The sequence below is a fragment of the Arvicola amphibius genome, chromosome 9 (assembly GCF_903992535.2).
Source record: "Arvicola amphibius chromosome 9, mArvAmp1.2, whole genome shotgun sequence".
NCBI lineage: Eukaryota > Metazoa > Chordata > Mammalia > Rodentia > Cricetidae > Arvicola > Arvicola amphibius.
The window spans coordinates 100503020-100513963 of NC_052055.2; the positions used below are offsets into that span (position 1 = coordinate 100503020).

Genomic DNA, 10944 nt, shown 5'->3' on the forward strand with positions numbered 1-10944 from the left:
TCAATGTGAGTAAAGATAACAAGTTTTGATTGAAACCAGAGTCCAGATTATTTGAGAGAAAGTTCCATAATTTGAGATATGCTTTCTCTTTTCAGAATTATTTTTGAGACAGGACATCACTACGTAGCCATGGCTAATCTGGAACTCATTACGTGGACCAAGTTGGTCTCAAATTCAGAGCGCTCAGACTCCCGTTGTCTACCAAGTCCTTGGATTACAGACATGCACAAGACACAGCTATGACTTTTTGTAATGACCTATCGATAAATCAGAGACTATGGGGTAAAATAAGATGTAAAAAGTAACAATCAATGGTTTGGTGAATAGTGAGTGATACTTCTTCAAATTCTAATTCTTCAAATTATAATAATAATTTGAAATTCCAAATAATTTCATATATTTTCAATAACTGGGCTATCTGTTTGCTAATCTGATCCATTTAAAATGTTTGAACTGTGTTTGAGTGTCCACCTGTGCCGTTGTGAGTCTGTGGCAGTGGGGATAACAGGTTTCCATTATCTCCTTCCTCTAGAAGACTAGAAATGAGACCAAGGGAATTGTTTGGCTACACATGACATTATTGGCCTTTAACTGAGTTTCAAAATTATTTATGTATGTTCTGATGTGTGAGTGTGCATATTCCACAGACCAAGTGTAGAAATAAGAGAAAATTTTGTCAGAGAATATGGGTCTCCCAGAGATGGAACTCCCGTCATCAGGCTTAGCAGCAACCAGTTCTACCCACTGATACAATTCTCTGGCATTCATTTGTGGTTCTGAAAAAGTGTTATGAAAAAGCATTTAGTCCTTAGAATAAACTAACACAATCAAAATTAAAAGATAGTAGTATATCATTTTCATTTGCAAACAGGATTTATTATTTAAATTGTTGTTTTCATCCATTCTTAAACAACAGGGTTTATAATTTGAAAAGAAGACAATAATTTACTGATGCAGTGTTTCCACTCATCTTGTCTGAGCATCAGTGAGAAGATTCAGTGTGAAATGTCTGTTGTGTGCAACACTGGAACCTGACCATGATCCTCATATGAAGATGCCCAAAAGAAGATCCCACAAAGTTGTCTTCTAGTCTCCACATATCTGCCATGTCCTACAAACCCAGAATCAAATTACAGACACACTAAATAGAAGTTTTTAAAATAAATCTCGTTGCCATTATATTATCTAGTATCTATGGATAAGCAGCTTAGGAGGCAGTACTTCAAGAGAAAGTGTCAAACAGATAAGTAATTGGGATGTGAAGAAGAAAATGGAACACTAGAATAATATATACAAATCCATAGCACATCAAGCTATGTTATGAAATACAGAGTTGATTGCTGATTATCCTACTTTATTACATATATGCCAGATAAAAGAAAACCCTGCTTTGACTATACACAGGGGTATTTACTGTTTCGTAAATTCTCTACAATTAAGTATTTTAACACTAATATTGTTAAGTCATGCTGACAAGACAGCACATGTTGGGGACACGTCTTCTACCCTTGGACTTGTACTCAGGAGGCTGATACATGAGGATCATGAGTTCAAATGTATCCCTAACTAACTACTAACATCCAAGTCATGCTACACAAAAACAACAACCTTAAGGGACTTTAAGAAAATATGAACTAAAGGACCAGGAAAAGCAGTTGACTAAACTTTCATAGACACTGTAATCTGAAAACTATGATCGCACACTACCTCGATTTGAATAACGAATGCACCACTTAGATGACGGGCATCCCATTCTATACACCGCAATAGAAAAATGATTCTAAGTGAAAGCACAACAGAAAGTGAGCAGAAGCCACAGAAGGAATAGAAGGACCACAAAATAAACTTCGCTAAATGGAATCGGCCACATATAGCACACTTACGTATCTACTTTTGTTTCAAAGTAGAAACCACAATGCAGTGATCTCTACCATCAGACTTGATGAACATGGTAAATAGTTTACTTCCTTCAAGGCTCCTGAGAAAGGAATGAGACAAGACTTTTTTCTTGAAACTGAAGACAACTGCGATGTCTAAAGTCTTTGTACATGAATAGGGATTTTTCTTGTATGAGTTCTTCCCTATTTCCTGACATCAGGATGATATAAAAATGATTTAAACGTTTACAGGGATAGAGACATGCTTGAGCAGTTAAGAACAGTTCATTCTGAGGACCAGGTTTTAGACGACTTCCTGTAATTACTGCTGCAAGAGATCCTAGGGTCTATCCTTCTTGGGAACTGCTCAGTTCTCAGGAAGAAAGAGCAGGGACAGAGCCAGATCGGCTGGACTCTCCTTGGGGCTCAGCAGCACAGTGAGTGTCCAAACAACCCAGCAGCCCTCTCCCCCTGGCCACCTGGAGAGAAACACACCAAGTTGGGAGTCTGTTGAAGAAGGATCTCCTTTAATGGTATCAAGAAGGGTTCTGATGGTGTGGAGAAGCTTGGGTGGGTTGAGGAGAAGGAATAAGGGCCAATAATAGTCTGCCACGCTAGAGGTGGCTGAGCAGAGGCAGGTCTAGGTGGGGTAGCCAGAGACAGATCTCCAAACTCGAGCTATGCTCAGGAAGTGACACTGGGCCTCATACCCAGGCCTCATGAAGCCCAACAGGGAACAAGTATGTACATGCACAAACCCTCACAAAACACACTGACATCACACAATTGATATTAAAATAAATCTGTAAGCAAATTTTTCTCTCATGAAAGTTTTTCTCTTATAAGCATTCATTCCTCTAACACAGGGGCCGAGGCATCTAAAGGTTTACTTACAGAGCTTTTTTCATCATGAGTTCGTTGTTGGAACACATGACAAACATGTGGGCTTCAAGTCAGAGAAATCAATCCTTCTCAGTTCTTGGTGTCATTTGGGAAGATTAAGGAAATACTGCCCTACTGGAAGAAATTTGTCACTGGGGGTTAGGCTTTGACAATCCACATACATGTCCAGTTCCCACACTGCTTCAGGCAGCAGGTTAAGGATGTGAGTTCTTAGTCTCCTGCTTTAGCTGGCGCGTCTGACACTGGTGGCCATGTCACTTCCATGGTGATCCTGTATCCCTCTGGAACCAATGGCCAAATACATGTCTTTCATAAGCTGATATAGGCATTATATCACAACAGCAGAAAAGGCACAAATACACATCCACGAACATTTACAGCTGGATTAGTTATTTCATATTATTGAAGAGCTGTGTGAAATCTAAAAGGGCTACTTTGTTTAAATTCTTAAGGACTTTCTTCTATATTAGTTTGCAGGTACAAACAAAATAAAGGACACTATGATGCTTGTAAAGATAGCTGACACTGTCAGAACTTTTTCTCCAGAATCAACACTCATGTAATAAAAGTGTGTTAGCTAAAGATGTTGCCAAATCCTTTATAGTCAGATTCCCTTCAAAATTGGTCTTGTGGGTCCTCAAAGAGTACTGTAATATGAGAAGGTTTTAACAGATTGATTTTGCAAGAAAAGTTTATTCTTGTAGAAAAACTACCATGAAATACACACTGACTAAATTTATAGGGTTTCTATGCAGTATGTTTTCTCATGATTTTGGAGACTTCTGATATATGCAAAGGCTTTACCACATTGATTGCATTCATAGGGTTTCTCTCCAGTGTGTGTTCCTTTATGCCTTAGAAGAAAGCTCTGATGTGTAAAGGTTTTGCCACATTGATTACATTGATAGTCTTTCTCTCCATGATGTATTCTTTTATGCCTGTTTAGATTACTAGGATATATAAAGACTTTATCACACAGATCACATTCATAGGTTTTCTCTCCAGTATGTGTTCTTTCATGCTTTTGAAGATAGCTGTGTCGAGAAAAGGCTTTACAACACTGACTACATTCATAGGGTTTCTCTTCAGTATGTGTTCCTTTATGCCTATGAAGAGAACGTTGTTGTGAAAAAGATTTACCACACTGATTACATTCATAGGGTTTCTCTCCAGAATGTGTTTTTTTATGGCTTTGAAGATTACTGTGTCGTGAAAAGGCTTTCTGACATTCATTACATTCATAGGGTTTCTCTCCAGTATGTGTTAATTTATGCCTTTGAAGATATCTGTATTGTGAAAAGGCTTTTCGACATTGATTACATTCGAAGGACTTCTCTCCAGTATGTGTCCTTTTATGCCTTTGGAGATAACTGTGGCATGCAAAAGTTTTACCACACTGATTACATTCATAGGACTTCTCTCCAGTATGTGTACTTTTATGTATTTGGAATTGACTGTGACACACAATGGCTTCATCATGTTGAATATCTTCATGGTGTTTCTCACCAATATGAATTCTTTCACGCCTTTCAAGATGACTGTAACATGTAAAGGGTTTAACACATTGAGTATATTCAGAAGGTTTCTTCACACATGTAAAAGTTTTATATTGATTACACTGACAAATCTTTATATCTGTATAAATTAATTTTACAATTTGGTCTAATTATAAAGAAGAATAGGATTTAAGGTTTTGTCTCTTTGTTTAAACACATGTTTATCCTTCATTAAGGTTACTTTGAATCTTTAAAGATACCTGTTATGGTCAGAGCTCTTATTACATGGTTCACATTTATACCACTCTTTTTCTATAAAAGATTTTGCACCTGGCCGGGCGGTGGTGGCGCACGCCTTTAATCCCAGCACTCAGGAGGCAGAGGCAGGCGGATCTCTGAGTTCGAGGCCAGCCTGGTCTACAAGAGCTAGTTCCAGGACAGGCTCTAGAAACTACAGGAAAACCCTGTCTCAAAAAAAAAGATTTTGCACCTATATGAGGAGAACTAGACAAACGTAGAGTATTACCACACTTACGACATTCATGAATTTTCCTACAGTATGGGTCACACTACATTTGCAAAGTGAACCATGACGAACAGAAGTGTTTACAAATCCGTAGTACTCCTAAGGCTTTTCTGCACTGTGAGCTTGTTGATGTATTCCCAATGCAGCTGAAAAATCAATTACTTATAACCTTGAATCACAATCAACAAGTCTAGTAGAAATAGAGACTACTACATATCTTCTAGTTGTTCTGAGAGAGATAGTGTTACCTCTTACCATATGACTATGTTCATACGGTTCAAACCCAGACTGACATATGATTTATCTATTGAAAGAAGAATAACAAATAAAAGATTTCCACATTGCATTTACACAGGTTGACTCTCTGTTCCTCATAGACATGTGGTATAGGGATTTCAGTTGCTCCACAAGTACTGTCCCTTAACTCTATCTGCCCATCCCAATAAGCTTAGCAAAATCATCACAAGCAGATAGGTTATACTGGCTTTGCTATGGACTATTTGATTATTAGAAAGTTTTGGACTTATCACCTATTCAATGTGCATACCCTTTGTAATATGAGTGGTTTGAAACTACACAGATGGGCAGTTCTACAGCACAGCTCTCACTCGGCTGTGATTCAGATGGTGTAACTGGTAAGACACTCTTTCCTGTTTTCTTTCTTAATGACTGGCGCACACAACTTTCCTACATGACATTGAGGTATATGAATTTTTAAGAATTTAATAATCTTCAATACACTTTAAGCTGTGCTTATTTACATTGGTGTTTTTCTTTAAATTATTTAGGACACATTAACCATTTCTCAGAAACATAATTATATCAGCATGCATACGTAAATTACCTTCCATGTCTTCTAGGACTTTGAGAATGCTCTTCAATACTACCATCTTCCCATGTGTAGCCTAAAACATATTATCAGAAAATTTTTGAGATATTATTGGAAATTGTGCAAAACTTAAGCTAATATCTTCAGTGAACCTTAGCGCCATGCATAATTTATTCACCACACTCTTCCTCTTTCTCAATCAAATTACAGAAGAAACTCAAAAACCAGCAAACACTTGTCCGATTATTTTAAAACATGAGATAATTTCACCATCTTACCAATAGCAGTGAGGTTCCTGAAGGTCTCCAGCATCACATCATTGTAGAGATTCTTCTGGAAAGAGTCCAGCAAAGCCCACTCATCCGGAGTGAAGCTCACATGCACATCATTATAGGTCACTGCATTCTAAAATATCCCATACACGTGTAAAGCAAAAGGTTTGATAGCAACAACATTGCAAATGTATACTTGTTTGACAGTACAGTCATCTAATTCTACTGCTCCTCACACTTATTTCATGACAGGGACATTATAATGCCATCACAGAAGGAATCTAAAGAGGAGGTTCACTTCTGTCATTTCTGCAAACTTTGAATGGGATACGCCTTGCAAGAGAAATGCAGTGCTCAGTAAAAATCAGACATTGTATGATCCATTACTAACACCAAAAAAGATAGGCAAGCTGGGTGTATTGACTCATGCCTTCAATCCCAGCACTTAGAGGGCAGAGGCAGGTGTGACTACTTCTGAGTTAAATGCACAATCTGTGCAATAAGTTCCAGGACAGCCACAAATACATATTACAATCTTGTCTCCCCTGAAAAAATATCAACCAACCAAAAATAACAAAACCCAGAGTGTTTTTAATTGAAGTTCCTACAAAGAGCTATGCATGCACTCCAGTTCTGTATACATATTCCAAAACCTGAAGGGTCCCACATTAAAGGCTAACATTAATAAGGTCTTACTAAAAGGAACTGCATGTTTAAATATTACAAATGGACAGGTGGAAACATTAGCAAAGTAAACACTGATCATAAACAATCCAATATAGGGTAGAAGAGATGGCTCAGGAGTAAAGAACTCTGGTTCTTCTACATATATGTCAGCCCAATTGCCAGTATTTACATGTATGTGGGATCATAACTAGCCATTACTCAAAGCTCCAGGGGTCTCAGGCCATCTTGTGACTACTGTGAGGACCAGGCACATGTGGTACACATACATGCATACAGGCAGACTAATATTCATTAAAAAAATCAAAATGGAAAAATAGGTAGAAAAATGTCACACCACTACAATCCAATGACTCAGAAGGCTCAAGCAGTATTAATGTCATGAAGACATGTTCTGGGAAACAGAACAAAACCCTCTGCCAATTTCAAAATTCAAGATTTGGGTGAAGCTCAGCACAACAGCACTTGATTGACATGTACAAAAGCCTACTTTCCAGGCCCATCACCCAATAATATTAGAAAAAGTCAGGAATGTTGTCCCACCTTTAATCCCAGCTCTTGGGAGATAGAGACAGGAAGATCTCTAGTTCGATATAACATGGTCTACACAGCTACTTTCAGGACATCCAGGGCAGCACAGAAAAACCTTGTCTTCAAAAAGAAAAAAAAAACAGGCTAGCAAAATGGCCTTAGCATTGAATAGCCATCGCTTCTACTGTACCTTCTGTGATTTAGGGATACAGTCTGTATAGTGGTAAAGGCAAGACAGAATGAGAAGGGAACTGGGTGACCAGTTCCAACCACAATACAGTAGATACAAAGAATAGGAAATCTGTTCAGGCTTTAAACACTCATATCCCATCTGCAAAAAGGAATTTTTATCCAGAAATGCTTCTCCTACTAAAGGTTCCACCAGCACCCCAAAGAAAGTCACTAAAGAGAAGCACATGTTCAAATAAATCATACATCATCCTTTCTGGAAGGTTTTCCATTCAATCAACTAGATTCGGAGCCAGGTCACTCTAGGCTTATGGTCCTCCATGAAGAAAATGAATTGAGTCTAACTTCAATGATTCTCATAGTCAGCAACAGCTAATGCACTATACAAATGTCTGAAGTCTCTTCTGACACTCAAGACAATCCCTAGACAGCTTGTAAAATCACAAATTCCAAAGGAGAGGTAAGGGGACACAGTGAGAAGTCAAGACTGAAACCCAGCAGGCCAGCCACTGAATCCTGTAGCCTGTATCAGACACATGCTGTTTCAGTTTCTAAAGTCTTAGATGGCCCTGTCCCCGCAACTTCTCATATGCCTCTCTCTTTCTTACTGCCACTTCCTATATGCAGCTCTCCATGGCAGATGGCTCATGGCTTATGTAGCTCAGCATTCATGGTCTCAAAATACAACCCAAGCTTCATCCTCACAGCATCATGCAATGAACTCTCACAGCCGCCTCACGGAGACTCTGAATCTCCCAAAGGCACATGCCTGTAACAGCGCTGAGCTGAAACCACAGACTGAAATTCCATGACATTAAATTTTGCCCCTTTTTTATCCAGAACCAGTACAACCTCAATGATTCCCCAAGTTTAGGGTCTGTGTTGTCAACGGACCCTGCCATGCTTGGACCAGAGTTGCAGCTGATTCAGTATGAAGTTGTTTCCTTGGACTAGGAATCGCTTTGCCTATTCCTACCATAGATAGCAGGCTTACCTGGATGGAGTCCTTCCTAGACTTCCAGAGCTGAGCAAGGGCCTTCTCTTCAATGGTGCTAAACACCTGGAAATTTCCTAGCTCTGTTTCCACCTTACATCTGTTATCTGCAACCACCTAGTGCTGTTTTTCTCTACAGAACAGACTTTCATTTCGTCCTGCCCCACTTGTTTCTTTTTTCACTAAACACCTAAATGAGTAACACCATCCACGAGACTCAATAGTCAATCTTTGAAAGCCATACATTATTTGTAAATTCTGCTTACTCACTTTCTTGTTGTGATTCTGATGGGGACTGCATTGAATCTATGGGTTGCTTTTGGTAGGATTGACATTTTGACTATGTTGATCCTCGGAATGTGGGTGACAGTTGCATGGCTGGGGCAGACTGTGGGGTCACGAGCACTGGCACCAGGATTTATCCCTACTGCTTGTACTGGCTTTCTGAAAACCCATTCTCTTTGGAGAGATACCTCGCTCAGCCTAAATATAGTAGGGGGAGCCTTGGTTCTTCCTCAAGCAATGTGCCTTACCATCTCTGAGGAGTGGATAGGGGTGGAGTGGGGAGGAACACAAAAAGGAACAAGAGGAGGGGAGGGAATGGAAACTGGCATTGGTATGTAAAATGAAAAAAGTTTCATTTTTTTAATTAAAAAATAGAAAAAAGAGAATGCTGTAATAAGAGACTATAAAACTTTGTCCCATGTAATATGTTACCTGCTGAGCGCTGTAACCTGACAGAGTGACAGCCTGGTCTATGTCTCAAACCTCTCAGGAGACTTTACTATGTCAACCAGGATTGCACATATCTGCATGGGAGAGTTCACTAAATGGAAACTGAATACTCAGTGGTTAAAGCTACCCTCCCTAAATTATAAACACAACAATTATGGCTGTCTTTATTCACACGGAAGGAATTAATACATGCTGGGAAATTACACAGGCAGTCACTCCCTGTGCCCCATCAGGTCCTTCTTTATGATGGAGAGGGAGCTGCAGCTCACTGCCTTAAAGGTTGTCTGTGATCTACCTACTGCCTAGTCTGCTTCCCCTGCAGTGTACACACAAGTCTCTCTGTTCCTCCTTTCTGGTCTGAAGGGAGAGCCATGCTCCACAAACCCTTCCCCTGTTCCTGCTATTGACAGTCCATTCTGTGATTCAAACTGGTAATTTTAGGACTTGGTGGTGCTATAAAGGCTATAAGCTATAAATGTAGAGGGCTGAGTTAGAGGGCTAGTAAGGGCAATGCCCTGTGGGTTATAGACGGTTTAAATCAGTCTCAATCAACATTGAAGACCTTGTCTCAAAACTGCCTTTAAAATATATTTAACACGGAGCTGTTTAAGAATTAATATATCTTTATGTCACAGCAGGACATGATGTTGGCTGTGACCCTGTAATGGGCCTTTGAGCAGCATGTTAGTGGTATGTTCTTGATGTGGGGGAGGGGGACTTATGGCCCCTTGTAAATCAGATTTATCTCCTTTTTCTGGGAATGTAGCTTAATGGCTGATTAATGCTGATGAAGAGACATTTACATTTATTGTACTAATCTCTAATAGGCATGGTTAGCATACTATTTATCTTTGGGGTATTTGGGAGGTACCCTTAACTAAATCCTACTTTATGTGACCTAATGTCTCTTTAAGATTTGATAAAAGATTATACCATCAATTTCTATTCTTCTACATCAGCTTAGAAGTGGAATGCTACTCTACACAAAAGGTATCATTTACAAGCTCCACAAAATTAACTCCAGTCGGATCCTATGTAAAAATGTTTAATTCTACAAGTGCAGAACTTCTGGAAGATACTAGAGAGACCAGGGTTCTCCGAGGTTGGCACATCTGCCTTCCATTGTGACAATACAAACTCTACAGGCACCAGAATTTCACAGTAACGTCAACAAGAACGTTTCTAAACATGATCCCACTCCCAATGCTCTTCACGGACGCAGACGACAGAGTTAAATTATTCCGAGGCTGCTGCCCAGGGCAATGACAAGGATCACAGGAAAACCACGGAGGACCAGCAGGAACATGCAGAACTCAGCGTCTGGCCGCTGTTCCCACCCAGACTACGGAGGACGCCACACTTGGGCTCCTGTGGCTCAGCAGGCTGCTCCACCCGGTCTGGAGACAGTGGCCCCTCGCTCACCATAGCCTGGCTGCACAGTACAACCATGTTCTGCCCCACATGAAGCCCACGATCCTGCAAAAACGTCAACTTCCGACTTCCTCTAGCGCCGCAAAGCCTGGGAATCGGAAAAGCCCTCCTCCCATCTGACTGGCAGGACCGGTGGCGGATCTGATTGGCTCCTAAGGCCTGAATGACAGGTCGCAGTGAGCTGAAGGAACACAACGTAAAGTTCTCAGCCCTAACTTCCTTTCCAAGCACAGACCGACCCTAGATTTGCTGGAGATGTGCGCCAAATTCCACAGCAATCTCTTGTTAGTGTAACCAACGGTTTCACTTCTAAAAGGAAGTATACAAATTCAGTCGGAGATTAATCAGATAATATTGCCAAGATGAACACAGTAACTCCAGAATATAAAAAACAAAGTCCTCAGTGGCATTGGGACAGATAACCTCAGCCCCTAGTCTGGAAAGGGTTAGGTTCTCAGGACCTGAAGCAACCCCTAC

At 40.1% G+C, this 10944-nt stretch overlaps 1 protein-coding gene across 10 annotated transcripts; it reads right to left on the minus strand.

The window, feature by feature from the left end:
• Positions 1–851: 851 nt before the first annotated feature.
• On the minus strand, positions 852–10548 carry LOC119822414 (zinc finger protein 120-like). Of its 10 annotated transcripts, XR_005286786.1 has the most exons (7): positions 10459–10548; positions 7131–7238; positions 5910–6036; positions 5647–5707; positions 2772–4318; positions 1884–1978; positions 852–1111 (listed from the first exon to the last, which is right to left on the minus strand). XR_005286786.1 is itself a non-coding variant. In XM_042055651.1 (6 exons), the coding sequence occupies exons 2-5, from the start codon at positions 7185–7187 to the stop codon at positions 1888–1890; spliced, it is 336 nt and encodes a 111-aa protein (XP_041911585.1). In that variant the 5' UTR covers positions 7188–7238; positions 10459–10548; the 3' UTR covers positions 852–1111; positions 1884–1887. The 10 variants fall into 10 exon arrangements, 8 of the variants coding, with proteins under 8 accessions (XP_041911585.1, XP_038197617.1, XP_038197618.1 ...); XR_005286785.1 differs by having other exon boundaries at positions 1884–4318; XM_042055651.1 differs by lacking the exon at positions 2772–4318.
• Positions 10549–10944: the final 396 nt, after the last annotated feature.